Source organism: Juglans microcarpa x Juglans regia, chromosome 5D, assembly GCF_004785595.1.
Source record: "Juglans microcarpa x Juglans regia isolate MS1-56 chromosome 5D, Jm3101_v1.0, whole genome shotgun sequence".
In the NCBI taxonomy this organism is placed as follows: Eukaryota; Viridiplantae; Streptophyta; class Magnoliopsida; order Fagales; family Juglandaceae; genus Juglans; species Juglans microcarpa x Juglans regia.
In genome coordinates, this window is record NC_054602.1 from 33,592,639 (window position 1) to 33,612,782 (window position 20,144).

The window sequence follows — 20,144 nt, forward strand, 5'->3', positions numbered from 1 at the left end:
AACTTCCTGAATGCCTGACTTCTTATCAAATGCCTAGTTCTGTGTACGTGGCTCCTAACGAGAAAGTATTCTAATAGGAAAATGTTAGTTTGCCTCTTCATTTTAACCACTTGTGTATTTAAATTTTTTTTTTACTTAATGATTAAAGAAGTAATTTTTAGTATATTAATGTATTTTTTTATTTTTTAAAAATATTTAAATATCTGAAAAGAAAAGAAAAAAAAAAAAAACTCAAATTTGTGTCAGGCGGTACGCCGTCATTGCTGGGCGGCAGCATAGCATGTCTCATTCTAATAATGAACCGTTCAACTTAGTTTTGTTGTTTTACAGATGCAGTGGACCCAAATTGTATAATTTATATAAGTAATCTCGGCAGAATGTTCATGTCCAGTTTCATTACGCCCTTTGATATCTTTTGAGGCAATAAAAAAGAATAATATATCACATGTACAATTAAATAAGTAGGTGAGCTACGCAAATTGATTATATATTGAATAAGACAAGCTCGCTATTCTGACTGATTTACATATAAATAGCAATGTTGTTACATGAACAAAAACAACTAAATCTGAACAAGTTTGACATCATGCAAATTCATTTGGGACCTTGTGATGATACAACAATTTTTTTATAAGTAAAAATATTATATATATCAATAGGAGCAACCAAGCATACTAGACGTATACAAGAAAACACCTAGCCCATACTAGCTAGCCCCAAATGACCCAAAAAGTCCATGAAAATTAAAAATCTATCCAAAATACATCAAGCCATAAATGGAATAGAACACACCTCCCCAACCCCCAACCCCAACCACCCCCCCACCCCCCCAAGACTAATATTCCACCAGAAACTCCCTCTACGAGGACGTCTTCGTAATGCCCTCCCTTTAATCTTCCCATGACTTTTATGGAGCCAACTCAACAATGATAAGCCTTCTCTGCAGATATTTTTCTGGTAGATTAAACCATAGTGGCCCTAGGTTATCCCAAAGATTTTGAATTCAAGGAATGTTTGATTTACAAAAAGATCTTACAACAAGTGTTTACAAACTGAAGTGACTTAGCATGGCTTGATATAGTATGTGAGATTGAAAAACACTTTATATAAAATAGATATGACATATCACATTAAGTCATATCAGTTTGTAAACTTACTTTTACAAGATGTCTTCGTAGAAGTAGTATATCTCTTTGAATTCATAGGTTGGCAGCTGCTCAAACGATGACAAACAACTGCTTTTATGAGACACCTATATACTCGGCTACCAGAATATCACAGGTTGCTCACATGATTTAAATAATCTTACACCATTGATCCAGAAACGGGAAGCCCATGCATTCGATACCATTCAGGCATGTGAAACCGCTCATAGAGTACAGGCCTCACATCTTTTTGCAGGGAGAGGTCCTTGAGGAGTGGAAGCAGGACCTCCAACAGCTACACAGGCCACATGAAAGACGAGATAAAACCAAGATATGTAGTTAGCATGTAGGATGTAATCATTCGATTCTTCCTTTGAATTGATAAGGCCCAATTACCTGGTCATCATATGGCTGTCCAGCGGAGAATGGAAGGCATGGTATTCCATTCAGCGGTTGCAGCAGAAAACTAAAGGGGTTGTTATCAACAATAACAACTCGGCAGAGATCTTTTGATAAGCATGACAAATCCTTCACATGTTCTCGATATTCCCTGTCAATACACAAATGTCAAAGAAATTGTCAATCTAAAGCTCTATATTTGATGTCCAAAACTTTTAGTCCCCATCATTGAACGTTGTACATGATGTATCCAATTACACGAAACATCAACCAAGGCATTTGTAATTCAATAGGGCCAAAAAAAAATTTGAATAGTATGTTATTTTGCAGTACTTTTCAGCTTGGTGTTTCGTTCAGCTAGTAGAAAAGTTTCAAGACCACCATCAACAGAATCAGTCCTTGTTTATGCACCTTCAATTACATCAAGGCCCGGATTATCTGTGCATATACAAACATGTTTGTACGTGTACTACAAGACATTGGTAGGCATCCAAATCACCACAGAGGGACACTTCCATGCACCTGGACCAACTAACCCCAGATTTATTAGTTACATGAATCTTCTATTTCTCCCAAACGGTGAAAACTAATGTTATAGTCCTTATTAATGAATCTTCAATTTAGCTAGAGTGTTAGGTCTATTTTACAATCATATTTCTCCGTTTCATGCATTCTGAACCAACAACATAGCAGCCACTCTCGGCTTCTCATAATATCTTGGCTTTCAATTGATCAGAAGATGGTACCCGTATAAAAGTCCAAATCAATATGATCAGAAGACCTTATACGCTCACAACAAAGGTTAAGCACATGAGAATGTGAACTACTAAAGCAAACGAAATTCAACAAAAAGCAGTTACCAAGAGTGCACTGTAGGTTGACAACTGAGCCTGTCCATAAAATCTATATGCTATATAATTTTCAGAGAATGAAACTTTGTTCCTATGAAGCCATATAATTCATTTTCCACTATATTATTATTAAATGACAAGTAGTGCTATAAAACCACATCATCCACTACCAACTCATGTAATTATTAAAAAAATTAAATAATATATCATCACGTTAAACTTATATCCAATTAAATAACTAATTTCATCTGAATTAAAATTTGAAAAATAATAAATTTATTTGAGTTACTGATTTTTTATTTAAAATTACAAGCCATTTATTTTCCTAACACGTGTTTATCTATTTTATACCCAAGTTAAACTTATATCCAATTAAATTACTAATTTTATCTGAACTACAATTATTAAATGAAAAATAATAAATTCTATAAAATTACTAATTTTTTATTCAAGATTAATAGCCTTTTATTTTCCTAACACGTGTTTATCTGTTCTAACTTATGACCTTTTACTTTGACACAATACAAATAGCTCTTGTCACTCAAGTAAAATTTAAGAGTTTTCTCATCACTGACATAGAAACAAAGTAGTGAATAGCAGGTAAAGTTAGTCAACCAAGATTTTGGAGATCATCATGCTAAGACAGACATTTTTTTAAGGTTCTATATATTGTATACTCCTTTGAGGCATACTAACTTAATTACTTAGATTATTTTTCATCTATTAAATTTAGTTAAGCGCATTGCGTATGTTTATGACCAGTACTATAAGTTTCGGTCTGATGCAACTGCATCATTAAGAATCTTGCTATGTTATTATCAAATGATAAAATAATATATCAAATTAAATTACTGATGTTATTTAAAATTAAAGTTCCTAACAAAAAACAATATATTTATTTAAATTATGAAGTTTTAATTTAAATTAGTGTCCTTTAGTTATCCAAATGAGTGTATTTTTGTTTTATCAGCTTATACCCTTTTACTTTGGCACATCATATAAATAGATCTTTATCCCTCTCTTAGCTTGAACAAAGTTTGAGGTTTCTGATCATTGATATAAAAACGAATGAGTAAGGGTTAGATTGTGAAATTGTTCAACAAAAAGTTTTGAGATCAAAATGTCAACAGACGCCCTTTCAAAGGTTCTAGTTAAGGATTGGAAGAAAAAAATCTCTATTAAATGCACCTGTCAGTGCGTTCAATTAACAAAAAAAGAATTTCTGACAAACTGGTTAACAAATGGAATTCAGAGAAAGAGCCTATTTCCTTTTTGTCTGAAACCTTGGCATAGATCTAAGATACGATTCCCTAATAAAGATCCAATTAAAAAGAAAGGTAAAAAACCAAAAATAAAAAAATTGATTTTTTCTTTCTAGCAGTTTGAGGAATGGAAGCTTAATTGCCTTTCGGTTCCTCCCGAAAAATACATTTCATTTTTTGAATCCATTTTTAAAGAATAACAAAGAACGGAATTGTAACAGATAGAAACAGCCATTAAATCCAACCTGTGTATTTTTTTATATCCCAATGCATATACATCTTTGGCTAATGGAAATGTTTTGAATTCTTCTGTTCAAGAATTCTTGTTTAGGTAGTTCATACCATCCATACATAATGGTTTGATCTAAGATTTCATTTCTTCTGTGTTTCCACAATAGTATATTGTTACATGGAGAGCGGGTCCAAATATGGAAGAAAGAAAAGGTTCCACGACTTGTTTAAAACCTTAAAGTATGCTAACTAAGATACATAAAATATTTTTCATTTAATCCATAGGTTTACAACTAGATTCCTATTAATCAACAGACATGTCAACACATCCTACCATCATCTGTGATTTTCTCTCCTAAATTTTCTCTCCGTACAGTTTCAGTTTTCATTTTGGTTTTTTTCTAACTGTTGGTGGTGATTCGTTAATGGCTTTTCCTTTGTGAGGAGATTAGCGTATCACTGAAACATTAGGGTTTTATCGTTGTGGGTTGGTTTAGATGGGGTTGTGCAATGAGGTTTTCATTGATCAGAAGCTTTGAGTTCAGAAAGGAGAACGCAAGGTGGTGGAGGATCATAGAAAGTAGTCGCCGTGTAGTGAAATACATTTCCGTAGATCTTGAAACACTGGGTTGGCTGGGCTCTATGGTGAAGGAATGTGCAGTGACACTGGGCTCCCATGAGTTTTTGAGAACTCGTAGAAAAGGAGACACTGCGATAATAGTGAGGAAGGGACGCAATCACAATGGCACTTTTATCTCCCTCTCAGAATTTGGTCATGATAAGAGGAGAGGTTTGCTAGTGGTTCCGGAAGGGAGGAAGGGGGAGGGGTGGAGGAACTTTGGAGATACTTTAATGGAGCTTCATTCATCCTCTGTTTCGAGCACGAGAACTTCACAGATAGTTTTTGCGAAGAAGAACAGAGGAGATGGTGGTGCTCCATCGTCGAGGGCAGGAGGTGAAAGGTCGTACAGTGAGGTGCTCCAAATGAAGAAGGTACTGCCTCGTGCTATGAGAGATGTGGTGCCAGGCGCATTCAGTTTAGAGGTTGTGCAGAGGTATGGTGGAGAAGACAGCAGACTGTTGGGGTCAAATGAGGAAAATTTCTTAAGGATACTAGTTGGCTTGGAGGAGAAAGTTGGCATCGTGTTAAGAGGAAATCAGTTATTTAAAACGCTGCGTTAAGGGCAAGGATGAGATGAAGTCTGATTTGGGCCATAAGAATGGGCCTTGCCCTATGGGTATTGTGTTGGGCCATTGAACGGGTCAGGCTACAGGCCCAAAGAAGGCCTGGAGGGCAGTTGCGACCTAGATACCGGGCCAGGCTCACGCAACCGAGATATCGGGCTAGGAACTGAGTCAAGCTTCTGCGGCACCGATAAGCACCTTACCGGCAACCCTATCAACACAGAAACAGCCGACGACCTCCGTCGACCACTCTGGTGAGCAGGTAAAGGTACTCCGACGGGAGGAACTAGAGGAGGGAGAGATTTTGGTGGAGCCGTTAGCGCAGGAAAGCTTGAGAAATGTTTTCTCATCCTCGTCACTAGGGATGTTGGTGGAGGATGGGCACTCTGAGCCGTTCGTGGTGGTCGAAGGCCCTGAGGCTGTGCAGCTGCAGTCTGACTCTCCAGAAAGTGGGCTTTCATTTCTGGGTGAGGCTGTGCAAGTGCAGTCTGACTCTTCGGAAAGTGGGCCTTCATTTCTGGGGCCTCCGTTTGGTTCCACACCACTGGAATTGAGTGTTTTTGGTGGGATTAATTCTGGGGATGGTATTCCCCTTAAAAATATGGCTTCAAGTGGTGAACCAAATTGTTTGGGTGGCTCGAAACTTGCTTCTGATTCCCAATAACAGTGTTGGTGAGGAGGGGGCTCTTACTCCTCTGTGTACACTCCCTCCCAGTTTTGATTATGGGAGTTGCTCATCAAATTGGATTTTTAAAAAGGTTGAGGAGCTACAAAATATCTTTGGGGTCTCTTTTGGAGGTTATGAGGAACAATTTATGGTCCTTGTTGTGGCTATTGAAGCTAGCCGTTCAAAATCAGCCACAAAACAGGACAAGGAACTTAAACATTTAACTTGCTCCGTCAATTATGATGTTAAGGAAGGGAGTAGCGGAAGGGTTAGACCGAAAGGGAGGGGCAAGTTAAGTTTTAATGAAGCCTAAGATTGTATCATGGAACGTACGGGGTCTCAATGATAGCAATAAACGTCTTCGTATCCAAGCTTTATTGAGGTTATGGAAGGGTGATGTGATATGCTTGCAAGAAACAAAGTTGGGTTTCATTGATAGAAGAATTGTGCATAGTATATGGGGATGTTCGTATGTGGGTTGGCCCTATTTGGCCTCTCAGGGAGCCTCAGGTGGAGTGTTATTAATGTGGGATAATAGAGTGGTTGAGGCGATTGAGGAGTGTGTTGGTGAGTTTTCGGTTTCGATGTTATTCAAAAATGTGAGCGATGGGTGGGATTGGGCATTTGCAGGGTCCTATGGTCCCAACATGGACAAAGATAGGCGAAGGTTGTGGGAGGAGTTGGCGGGGATATACTCTTTATGGGATGTGCCGTGGTGTATAGGGGTGATTTTGACGCTACTCGTTTTTCTAGTGAACGATCGGAGCATCATCGGCACACTCTGGCCATGGCGGAATTCTCTGAGTTCATCTTTGACCTGGACCTTATGGACCTTTCCTTGGTGGGAGGCGAGTACACATGGTCTAACGGCCGGGCTTGGTCGAAATTGGATAGATTCCTTATCTCGCCGTTATGGGAAGCCCACTATCTAGAAGTAAGTTAGAAAAGGTTAGCTCGAGTCAGTTCAGATCATTTTTCCATTCTCCTAGATTGTGGGGACATTCACGGGGGTCGCCGGTATTTCAAGTTTGAGAACATTTGGCTTAAAGTGAATGGGTTTGCAAAGTTGGTGCATACTTGGTGGGCATTGTACCAGTTTAGTGGCACTCCAAGTTTCATTCTTGCAGGTAAGCTGAAGGCTCTAAAACAAGATCTGAAAAAGTGGAACTTGGAAGTTTTTGGTCACACTGACAATCAAAAGTCCACTTTGTTGGAGGAATTGCAGGAGTTAAAGGTAAGGAACTATTGGGAGAGGCCTCAGAGGAGGAGTTAATGAGGAAAGCCACAGTTGTGGCAGAGTTGGAAAGGGTTTTGTTGTCAGAGGAGACATCATGGCGCCAAAAATCCATAGCCCTTTGGTTGAAAGAGGATGATAGATGTACGAAGTTCTTTCACAAAGTGGCTAATTCACATCGGCGTAACAATGTGATCGAGTCGCTTCATTCAGGTACTCAGGTGCAATCCTCTCCTGCTGAACTAGAAAGTCATATTGCACATTATTACGAGACTTTTTTCACCAAATCGGTAACTTGGAGGCCGAAGCTTGATGCCTTGTCTTTTGAGGCAATTGATCCGCAACATGTGAGTGTCTTGGAGAGACCTTTCGATGAAGAAGAGATTTTCAAGGTCATCTCTGGTATGGCTAAGGATAAAGCGCCTGGTTCGAATGATTTCTCAATGGGTTTCTTCCAAACTTGTTGGGATGTGGTGAAAGGTGATGTCTTGCTAGTGTTCAGTGAATTTCACGCTTTTCAGAAGTTTGAAAAATCACTTAACGCGACTTTCATTGCTCTCATTCCAAGAAACACGGGGCTTCGAGTATTGAGGATTTTCGTCCAATAAGTTTGGTTAGTAGTGTCTATAAGATTATTTCAAAGGTTCTTGCTAACCGGTTTAGTCCAGTGTTGGAAAATATTATTTCCAAGCCTCAAAATGCTTTTATTCGTGGGAGACATATACTCGATTCGGTGCTCATTGCAAATGAGAGCCTAGATGCTAGATTGCGGGAGGGAAGTCCAGGTATTCTTTGCAAGCTTGACATGGAGAAGGCTTATGATCATGTGAACTAGGAATTCCTTTTGTACTTGCTTAAGAGATGTGGTTTTGGAGATAGGTGGATTTCTTGGACGCGCCATTGTATTTTAACGGCTCGATTCTCAGTGCTAGTTAACGACACTCATGCTGGTTTTTTTTATAGCTCGAGGGGTTTGCGACAGGGTGATCCGTTATCTCCTCTTCTATTTGTTATAGTTATGGAGGCGTTGAGTAGGATGGTGCAGGCTACTGTTGGTGGGGGTTTTTTATCTGGTTTTCAGGTGGGAAATGGCTCTAGTGGCCCTTTTATCATCTCACATCTTCTTTTCGCAGATGACACTCTGATTTTTTGTGAAACAGATAGTAGTCAGGTCCAAACGTTACGTGCATTATTACTTTGTTTTGAAGCAGTATCAGGGCTCAAGGTGAACCTTGGCAAGTCTGAGATGGTTCCGGTGGGTGTGGTTCCTAATATATGCAGTTCAGCAAGTCTTTTGGATTGCAGGGTGTCCACTTTCCCAATGAAATATTTGGGCCTTCCGTTAGGTGCAACTTTCAAAAGTAGAGCAATATGGGATGGGGTAGTAGAAAAGATAGAGAAAAGGTTGGCTGGATGGAAAATTGTGTATTTATCAAAAGGGGGTCGTCTCACTCTTATCAAGAGCACCCTCACTAACCTCCCCATTTATTTTTTATCTCTATTTACTATGCCTGCAAGGGTGGTGAATAGAATTGAAAAACTTTTTTAAGGCATTTTTATGGGGAGGCATAGGGGAGGAGAAGAAATTTCATTTAGTTAGTTGGAAGACAATATGTGCCCCAGTTGTGAATGGGGGGTTGGGTGTTTGTAATTTGAGAACCTTTAATAAAGCATTATTGTGGAAATGGCTTTAGAGATATCACTTGGAGGGGGATCATTGTGGAAGGAAACTGTAGATGCTATGTAACAACCCGATCCTAATATTAGGCCATAAGATAAGTTTTATGTATTGTTCATATTATTATTATTATTATTATTATTATTATTATTATTATTATTATTATTTTATTAGATTTTACATTTATTTATTTTACTTCTATTATCGAAAATATGCTAACAGTAAATTAGTGATTTCTTGAGGAGTCACGTCGTTTCCATTAGTTTCCATATTAGATTAGTTTCCTAGTTTGAAACCACAACTTGATTCCTCAAAATCCTCTCAGAACTCGTATCCTTGTAAGAATAGGTTCCTAAAGTCTAGGCAACTTCAAATGTCAGCCAATCTCCTGAAGGTTTCCCTCCCATCGCCTATAAGAAACCCACAAAGCCTCTGTTTTAAACACATTGAAATACCCAGAGAAACAACAATTTCGCACAAGCCTTATTTCTGCCCAGCCACCGCCGACCACCCTAGGACGTCAGAGCACCACCCACGGCGCCAGAAAAAGCCAGCCAACCCAACCCCGTTGAACCCACTCCTTTCCGGTAAGTCCCCGACGGGATTTCTCTCTCCCCGTGATTTTCACTGTCTCGTCTAACTCTCTCACTCTCTTTCTCTCTCTCTTGCATCGCACCACTGCCCAGAGGACCCAATCGCATCGCCGGTCACTTCCAACCACCCCAGAGCCGCCGTTGCCTCAGGCTCCTTCTCTCGGTGAGCATCGCACAACCACTTCCTTTGTTTTAGTTCAGCCCCTCTATACACGATGAGAGCTTTCCCCGTAAGCCTATATCTTCCCTTATAACCAGTTTTCCCATAATAACCAAGACCTTTAGGATGATTTCCCAAAATACCCTTAAAAACCCTTGTTCATAGGCCTCCGTAAATCCCATTGAAGAGACTTTCTTTTTAATTACAGTGTAGCCTACAGTGCCTGTGGGAGATTTCATGTTTTAAATCTGTGCATTACGTGGACTGATTTCCTATATGGGCTGGGTGAGTTCAATTAAACATGTGATTTTAAATTGAATTTGCCTTAAGTGTGGGCTGTGTTGTAAGAGTTATTACTCTAAGGGTTCACAATTATGTTAATCAGGGGAAGTTTACAAACCATTTCACAGCAGTAAGTCTAAAGGGATTTTAAAGCATAATTTTAAAGTATATTTTTAAAGTATCCATTTTTTTGAAACTATTTTTGAGTCCATTATTTAGTTAATTTTCCAACCGACTTTTAACTAAGATTTTTATAAAATTATTAAGTTATATGTTAAATAGAAGTTAAGAAATATGTTACGAGTTTGAATAATATTATTATATATGATTCCAAGTATTTAGAATGCTATATGCGTACTGTGAATATGATTGTTATTATTGTTATGTATGAAATTATGATGTGCTTATGATGGTTATCTACGTTACACTAAGAGACAAATCAAGGTTAGATTCCTTTCACGATCTTGATGAAATATGAGATTATGCTTGAATGAATAAATTTGTTTGATTGATGGAATGGTACTAAGATCATATGAAAGTCATGAGATGTTCATGTAGTAATTCAAGTCAAGTATGCCATGTAATAGAATAGCCAGATTATGCAAGCCATGCTCATGTAACACTTAGATCATGTATGCCATGTAGTACTTAGATCATGTATGTCAAGTTCATGTAGTTCTTAGATCATATATGCCATGGAATGTCATATAATGTTCAGATCATGTTATGTTATGTCATGTTATGCTATGTCATGTACAAGAAAATGTCATGTTCAGAAAATTCATGAAGCCTAATGGATTCTCATGCGTTAAGAAAGATAAGAATTTTAAGACAGTGCCACGGACTCAAGCGTGGTTAACCACAAGTTAAGTGAAACACGGACCCAAGCGTGTTTCACTCCATGTTATTCAGTTAAGAGAAACACGGACCCCAGCGTGTTTCACTCCATGTTATTCAGTTAAGAGAAACACGGACCCCAGCGTGTTTCACTCCATGTTATTCAGTTAAGTGGAACACGGACTCAAGCGTGTTTCACTCCATGATTCAGTTAAGTGGAACACGGACCCAAGCGTGTTTCACTCCATGTTATTCAGTTAAGTGAAACACGGACCCAAACGTGTTTCACTCCATGATTCAGTTAAGTGGAACACGGACCCAAGCGTGTTTCACTCCATGTTAAAACAAGATAAACAAGTTATTATGCATTCACGTTACATATTTGCCATGATTATGTATGCTTCCGCTCATGTTAATGATGAATATATATATATACCATGTGAATTTGTGATGATATGTATACGTATGCAAAGTTTTCAGAAAATTATGTTATGTGTATGATTGTGAATCTGTGATGGTGTAAATATGTTGTGAAGAGTCTTAAGAAATTAAGTCCATGCTAGGCCAAATTATATTTTATGGTATGATGTGCTACTTACTGAGTATTCGCTGGATGGCCAGGAATAAACCTAGTATAAAGACTTAGGAAGAAATAAGTGATATTCACACAAGAATTGGATTTCTTTTATGTCACTCATAGGATTAGTTTAAGTATGTTCTTTTACGTTACATTCAGTTTTCGAAACAATCATGTTCAATTCAGTTTTAATATTTTTTATGAATTTCAATAAATGAGGTATTTCAGGATATGAATCTCTTTACCGGGCATTATGTTATGAATGTTAGTAATATCTCTATCCTACGGGAAGGAGGTGTTACATGCTAGATATGGTGTTGCTTGGGGTGGTTGGTGTTCCAAAGAAGTGAGAGGGGGGTATGGAGTGGGGCTATGGAAGTTTATAAGGAAGGGGTGGACATGCTTTGAAAATCATATTCGCTTTGTCGCCGGTGAGGGCAACCGAATCAGCTTTTGGCGGGACGTGTGGTGTGGAGATCATGCATTGGAAAGGATTTTTCCGGCTTTATATCGTATTGCAGCTAATAGGGAGGCTTCAGTGGTGGATGTGCGGTTATTTACTCATGCTTCGCATCAGTGGAATATTCTGTTTAATAGGGATATTCATGACTGGGAATTATCTATGGTTTCAGACTTTTTCAACCTTTTACATTCCTCGGGGACTACTATGGCACAACATGATAGCTTGAAGTGGAGGTTTCAGGATCACAAGAAATGTACAGTAAAGGCATATTATAACCTCTTGACTACACAGGATCACACTCCATTCCCTTGGAAGAACATTTGGAGGTCTCGTGTGCCCTCTAGAGTTGTTTTTTTTTTTGTTTGGAATGCCGCTCTTGGGAAGATCTTGACCACAGACAACTTGAGGAAGAGAGGATGTGTAGTGTTGGATTGGTGCTACATGTGTAAAAAGAATTGAGAATAGGTAGATCATCTCTTACTACATTGTGACGTAGCAAGGGTGTTGTAGGATGAGATCTTTTGAAAGGTTGGTGTTGCTTGGATAATGCCTATAAGAGTGGTGGATTTGATGGGTTGTTGGAGAAAATTGCAGGGCAGTCATCAAGTGGCAGCAGTTTGGAGGATGATTCCGTTGTGTATCATGTGGTGCATTTGGACGGAAAGGAATGTGCGCTGTTTTGAAGACAAAGATTGAACAATGGTGGAGCTGAAGAATTTTTTTCTACATTCTTTATTGCTTTGGTTTTCCGCTATTGTATTAAACGGGGATGATATTCACGAATTCTTGTCCTTAGTTCATCGCTCTTAGAATGTATTTAGGTGTTTTTTTGTATACTTCTTGTGTACTTGGTACATGCCTATTTCATTCGTATCAATAAAGTTTATCTCTTACTTATAAAAAAAAAAAAAACATCCTACCATCAACCAAGATTATTTATTACATTGCACTAGACCTATTCAAATGTCAGTCGGTTCAATCATTCAACCGTAGAGATTTTTAGAGTATATCAACCCTTGCATGGCTGCATTTGCATTTGCTGAAGAGATTACAATACATTCTCCTAGAAACAAAATACATGCAAGTCCCATTGATTAATAATTAGACAGGGATACTTACGTTCTACTTGTTGAAGGCCGATAAAGACGAAGGCTAAATCTGTTCCCTGCATCTATTCTGTCTACAAGTGGTCTAGCATAATCTGCACAGTTCCCATAGACGATTAAAAGAATAAAAACAGAAAAAAGAAATTCAAATGGAGAAGGTGAAGCAACATCAAACCTTCAAGACCAGCAGTGAATAGAACAAGATCTGCAAATTTGCTAATCTGTTCTAAAAACTCTTGCAAGCCAGGACGTTCAAACACTGTCACATAGTTGACCTTTTCTTTCCCTTCAAAATCCTTCAACCCAAAAATATCATATCAATATTGCCCTCGTGTGAAAAAGAAACCAAATTAATAAGTCCACACGGAAAGAGAGAGACCTTGGCTGAGGATACACATTGCATCTCGAACCACTTCAACCCTGCATCTATTGCTTGATCACGAACAATGGCAGGCAAGCTAGAAGTTTCATATGCACACACTAGAGTTTCATCCAAGTCAAGAACAACCTACATGCCCAAGCCAACTTCTTAAACGCACATTTCTAAAACAGGACAAGCTCGTACTACCAAATCAAGCGGCACACATTTTTATTTTTATGATAATTAAAAAAAAAAAAAAAAAAAAAGACCGGCACATTTTTTTAACGTACACGAACCACCATAATTAAGTTTCGAAGAATTGCAGATTCCTTAAAATAGGAAGCTCATAAACCCCCAGGAGCACCAGCTTAATCAAGCCACAAGCGTTTAATTTTCAAGGAAACCGATTGTACAACGGTCTTTTCATTCAAACACAGTGAGACGGGTTAGTGTTGGCGAAATACAATAAAACTTAAACATTAAAAGCCCATAAAAATTTAAAAAGGAGGTGTGCAATTTGTTTTCATAGTCCTCCGATCAAAAAGTGTGAGTGTGTCTATCTGATTTACAAATAACGCAAATGACGTCATTCTCGTCTAAATTCATACACAGAGGAATTCTAAATTAGTATATTAAATTGAAATAGATAAAAACATCCAACAAAAATTCTCTAGTAGAGAAATAAGTACCGTGAGCTTTGCGATGCGATGATCGTCATCGGCGCCATTATCTTCGCCCACGCAACTGTCGACGCTGACGCGCGCCTTGGCCAACGGAGAAGAAGAATCATGGAGAGAGAGTTCGATTAGGGGCAAAGGCTTGAAGGAGGGAGAGGAAGAAGAAGAAGAAGAAGAAGCCAGAAGAGGAGGGAGTCTATTGAGGCCCATGTATGAGAGAACAAACTGAGCCACAGAGGGAGTGCCCCTCACGATCTGAAGGATTATGTGGAGCAAAAATGCCACCCAGTCCATCAGAGCTCGCCACACTTGCAGTGGCCGCCGCACTTCGACTTCGGCCTGGCCCATTTCCGCCATAGCCGCACAGAGATTGAGAGAGAGACACTGAGCGCCTCTGTGGAACTTTCTTTTTCTCTCTCTCTTGAGCCAATTTTATCCGATGCTGAGGCCATAATCAAGCACTTGACGTGAAAATTGAAGATTTTTTTAATTATTTGTGATTGAGAATGAGGTGAAGATAAGAATTTTGTTATTAGTAATAAGATAGTTGGGGTTAATATTTTACGGAATTTTAGGAAATGAGTGAAAAAATTGAATAAAAAATATTATAGAATTAAAATATTATTATAATATAATTTTTATTTTTTAAATTTGAAAAAATTGAATTTTTTTTATTTTTTGTTTAAAAATTTGAAAATTTTTTAATAATTAATTTAAAATATTTATATTTAAATAATATTTGAGAATTAAATGAGAAAAGATGAGAATTGCTCAATGGTGGAGTTAAGGTGGGCTTGTCCCATGAAAAAGCCAGACATACTGAAAACAAGTTAAAATGATGACGAGTTCGATAATGATATGAATCTCTCACTTTTTTCAAGAAACGAATCACACAGCCAACAAACTTGCCAAATCAGGTTTCGTTCAAGTAATAAGAAGGTTTTCTTTGAGTCCACTCATAGCCTTCTTAAAGATATTAATCTGAAAGTTATTTGTATGGATAAAACTGATTTACACATTCTTTATCGAATATAACAGGTTTGGTTTCGGGCTTGTTTTCTTTAGTCTTTTATTTTATTTTAGTTTATTTTTATCCTTGTTGCTTTTGGTATTTTTGTTGTTTCTAATGTACCGTATAGTTATTAGCTTTTTAGCCGTTAGTTTTAATGTCTGGATTTTTTTTTTTTTTTTTAATGTGTAACTTCCAAATGTCGACGTAATCATGATATTCTCTCATTATAAATGAAAGGCTATTAATAAAATTAATGTATCGTTTTCTTTTTAAAAAAAAAATAAAGAGAAAGATGAGAATTTTGAAATAGAACCTTTTTTCAAACAAATCCATGAAAGCTTATAAATTATTTTTTTTTCAATTTGACACGTCAGCTCGTGCCCTCCGCACCAATTACCAAATATAAATTTTTACATTCAAGTAATATCTTATTATTAAGATTAACTAAATTAATTCACCCATTTGTAAATCCTCAAAAGCATCACATCAACACCAATGACCATGCTATGTATATTATCCGTACAAGTTCAAAATGTATAAATCTTATATAACTGTTTTGTAAAAATGTAGACTTTATAAAAAAAAAACAAATGAGTTCTTCACATTTTTCTATCTTTTACGATAAAATTCATTTTTTTATAAATACTTGTAAAAGATTTGTGTATTTAGAACTTATATATATCATTTCTTTTTTTTTTTTTTCTTTTTTTTCTTACTTGATAGGTAATGCGTAGTACACTACACGTATAAAATAATATTAAATAATAAATTTTAAGTAGTATCTTGTAAAAATTAAAAATGAGGTAGAAAAATAGAAATAAAGTGTAATAGTCCTTTTTCACGTGAAGTGATAAAGTTTAAACTTTTATTATGTAATTGGACCACATTCATTTGAGCCGCTATAGTCAATTATTAGGCATACAATTATTATTTTGGCGTGAGAAGGTGAATCAGCCGTATGGAGTAGACCATAGATGAGCATTGCGTATTTGGCCTTGTCTCCGTAACATTGACAAAGTCATGGCCAACTTTAAAGTAAATCACTTAGTTCGTTTGGATTGAGAAGCGATCTAAACTTATATCTTCTTATAATTAAAATTTTTTTAATTTTTTATATAAAATATAATAAAAAATTTAATTTTTTTAAATCTCAAAATAATAATTATTAAAAAATATATTCTGACAATATTTTATTCAACTTTTAATTTTTATCTCAACTCACTGTTCAAACAGCACCTTAATTGATAATATATATCACAGACACACATACATATATACATATATATATATATATGCACGTAACAAGGTTACAAGATATCCTAAAATAAAAATCTCAAGGGGATATTCTCATCCCTTCTTTTGGGTTGGGTTTGATCGAGATACTAAAATCCATCACAGCCTATGTTACACCCTTCTAGTGCACCTAGGAACCATCAACATAGCCGGCCCACGAGTCGTACAAGACTCACCAACCCATGAGCCCCTGAGCCAGCAGGCTCATGTCAATGTGGACAGACAAGACCCACCACTCTAACACTTTTATGCAAGAACTCCTTGCATTTAAGGATTGTATCCAGCAAACGGACAGGGATCACAGACAACACCCCTACCTCTGACGGAGTGTACGAGAAGTGATCGCTCTGCCCACCTGTCGTCAAAGCACAACTCAAGAGACCACGCCGTATTAAAGACTACGACTGGACACTTGTGCTCGAGACGTTGACCCCTGACACAGGGTATGAGTTGTCCTCCTATAAAAGTCAGACACGGTTAACAATGGGCTCTCTCTATTAGAAGAAAATCTTTTAAGATATACTTATTTTGGCATCAGAAGTTCTCCATTTCTCTGTGTTGCAGGTGACTAAATCCAGTATCCAGTGTGCAAAACACGTAATCAACACTCTCGATTAATTTCAGGGGTGCATAGACTTTCGAGATAGATTCTTAACAAATGCACACCAAGTAATTTAAGGAACAATCAAATTTCTCTAGTTCGATAATCATAAGAGTGTGAATGCATGCAACGACTACTTAAACCCAAAACGACCGAATCAAATGGTTTAATTATTGGAGAACAAGTTAACTAGGAGTTGAACTATGAAATCTATTACAATATATAAAAGTTACACATCATCTTTGAAAAATATTGTGTCACCTCATTTTTTAATTATCGTTCTTTCTTAATTAGGAAAATTCTATACATCACGTTATCATCCCACTTTTATCCCACTATACATGATGTGGCACATTTATTACTATTGAATGATCATTTATTAGATAATTATTTATCATTTAATAGTGATAAATATGTCACATCTTACATAGTAGAATAAAAATAGGATGGTGGTGTGGTATATATCATTACTCAATTAATTATAATATAAACACATTTACACTTCCACCCTTTGTTACCGTTTATTGCCCTCCTCTTGCACTTCCGTAAGCTTCCACCATTTGTTACCACTTTATTGCCCATATCTTGCAATTCCAATCAGCTTTCACACTTTATTACTACTTTATTAGAGTCTCTTGCACTTCGTATTCGTTATTAAAATAATTTGATAACCATCTCAACATTAATTTTATTTACTAAACATCATTTGGTTTTCAGGCTATTCAGTTTTCAAGCCATTCAGTTTTCAGTTCGTTGGGTTTCCAAACTTAATTATAAGTCTCGGGCTAGGTCAATGGTAAGGCCAACCATTGCCTAAGGTTCCATCCTATGTAAGATCTCAAAAATAAAATGAAGTATTTTTAATTTTTTTTTAAATAAAAACCATTTCATCAAATAAAATTATAAATAATTTTTATATCTTTTAATGTGTGCAGGGCCCCGTAATACTAAATCTAATATTTAATACACTGAATTATTTATATTTTAAATAATTTTTTTAAGATCTTAATAAATTGAGGTACAAAATTTGCATTGAAGCCTCGTTTTTCATTGTTATATTAAATATAAATTCAAAACAACTTTATTTAAAGATTTAAATAAACTATTATTTTATTGAAAATTTTGAAAATTGTTCTATATAATAATTTATATTTTATTATATTATAATTACGAATGACTCATTTAAATTTCGTCTTAGGCCTCAATTTGTATTAAGCTATCCCTGTCTATTACACTTTCGCTTATTTTATACAACTCTTGATCTTTTATTTAAGCATCATTTTTTAACATTTTGGAGAGGTATAGTCTGTTGTCACTTTTATATTTCAAGTAATGCTCTGTACAAAAATATTATATACAGTCATTTTTGCGTACTTCACTAATATGATTAATTGCGTCACTTTTTTTTAAATATAAAATAACTGTTTTAACCAATTAAATCAATAGAATATACAAAAAATATATAAAAATAACTCAATGCTATAACTTCTTTCTTTAAGAGTCTAAGACCATCTAGTTAGGTGGGGTTCCAAAATCGATTTTCCTCTTTGTGGCAACGTTTGTGGTCACCTCTTTTGTGCAAAAAACTGCGGCAATCGAGACTTCAATTCCAGGCCCAACATTTGAAGCTATTATATTTGTGCCTACTTTCTTTGCATCCTTTGCAGCTTTGACTTTCGAGTTGCTCCTCTTTCACGTTATAGTAATCTGATTCCAATGACTAATATAGACAGCCGGAATAATATTTTCATCTCTCATCTTTCTCTATGCATGTATACACTGATGAGAAATATTTGTAATAATATAGTACCCAAGCGCTGCATACTTTTTTTTTTAAAAAATGAGTAAATACACGATTTATATAAAAAATTTAATTTTTTAATAATAGATATTATTCTTTTTTAAAAAAAATTACGCGACGTTTGTCCAATCAAACTATTTATACTGTGCCTAGTGAGTTTAATAAAAGTCATTAGCTCTTGGAGCTATTGATACTTAGCCCTAAGAGTCTGAATGTACACAGTGACTAGTTAAACCCAGGACATCCCAAATCTAAGAATTTCATTATTAAAAAACAAATGTAATTGGGGGTTAAATTGTGAAATCTAAGGAATTCATTAATAAGTTATTAGACTTAGATGTGTGAGATATTGATATTCAGCCTAGTGAGTTTAGTAAAATTCATTAGCTCATATGCTCTTCTTTTGGCAGCCTTCTTATTTTTAATAATAGAGAAAATCTATTTAGAGATTTTATTTTTAACAAAAACTCTTAATAATAAAATCTTTTGTAGTTTTAAAAAATAATTTTCACAAGGAAGATTTTAATCAAAATCAACATTTTTTCAAAGGAAAAATTATTTTTTACATATTCAAACTCTTTTTTTTTTTTTTTTTTTTTGCAGTTTGACAATCAAATCACCAAGGTTGTTATTTTTTTCCCTTATAATTTGAAACATAAGTTACAATTTACTTGCATGTTAATATCTGACTTAGATTGATAAAAAACATGGTTAGATCTCAAAGAAGTCGACAAATTATAAGACAATTGGTTGGTAAGTAAAATTAGAAAAAGTTAAATGGTTTGATGGTTATATTTTAAAAGATTTGTGCTGTAGACCATATAGGCATTCCATTTTCATTTCATTTTATTGATGTGATAATACCTATTAATCATTAGATCAACTCTTAGTTTTTAAAGAGTAATACTATACATCACATTCTCATCTTATTTTGATCATACTAAGTGATATGTGACACATTCATCACCATTAGATGATAAAAAAAATGCAATAGATGATCATTTAATGGTCATAAATATATCACATCATACTTAGTGTGATGATAGTATGGTATATAGAATTTTCTTTTTTTAAATATCGAATTCATGCATTGATAATTCTATACATCATACTATCATCTCACTAAGTATGATGTGACACATTTATCACCATTAAATGATCATATATTGTATATTTTTTTTATCATCTAATAGTGATTAATATATCATATATCACTTAGTATAATCAAAATATGATGAGAGTGTGTTGTATAATATTACTCGGATAATATTATACCATCACACTAAGATAGTGGAATGAGAATATAATATATAACCTTTTTTTTTATTACAAAATGAGTAAAATGTGAGGAGGCAGTGTATAATTTTCCTTTTATTATCCATTCCCATTAAATTTTGTATTCAAAACATTAAAATTGAATAGTTTAACAAAAATAATTTTGAAATTTAAAATTGTTTACCCTAAAAGTGTAATCAAGACAATAAAGGTGCTCTTGATGGGATTTGGGTATATCATATGCATTTCTTTTGTCATCGTGGGCTATGTGTCCTTTGTATTGTTGAGCACCTTGGCTTTACAATTTACATCTCTTATATTTTATGTTTATTTTATATCTTTAAACTATTTCTATGGAAATTCAAAGAAATCAAGCTAACAGGAGGTCTTGGAGGAAAACAAATAATATATAGAAGGATGAATGGGAGTAGGGGTGCTAGGTGCAGGAGCGCCC

The 20,144-nt window shown here is 35.6% G+C and overlaps 1 protein-coding gene across 1 annotated transcript; it reads right to left on the bottom strand.

Annotated features, from left to right (window-relative positions):
- Window positions 1-1,157: 1,157 nt before the first annotated feature.
- LOC121264592 (CTD nuclear envelope phosphatase 1 homolog) lies at window positions 1,158-14,155 on the bottom strand. Its single transcript, XM_041167854.1, has 6 exons — window positions 13,721-14,155; window positions 13,050-13,178; window positions 12,846-12,966; window positions 12,684-12,765; window positions 1,542-1,695; window positions 1,158-1,440 (listed from the first exon to the last, which is right to left on the bottom strand). Exons 1-6 carry the CDS (start codon window positions 14,063-14,065, stop codon window positions 1,306-1,308), a joined length of 966 nt encoding a protein of 321 aa, XP_041023788.1. The 5' UTR covers window positions 14,066-14,155; the 3' UTR covers window positions 1,158-1,305.
- Window positions 14,156-20,144: the final 5,989 nt, after the last annotated feature.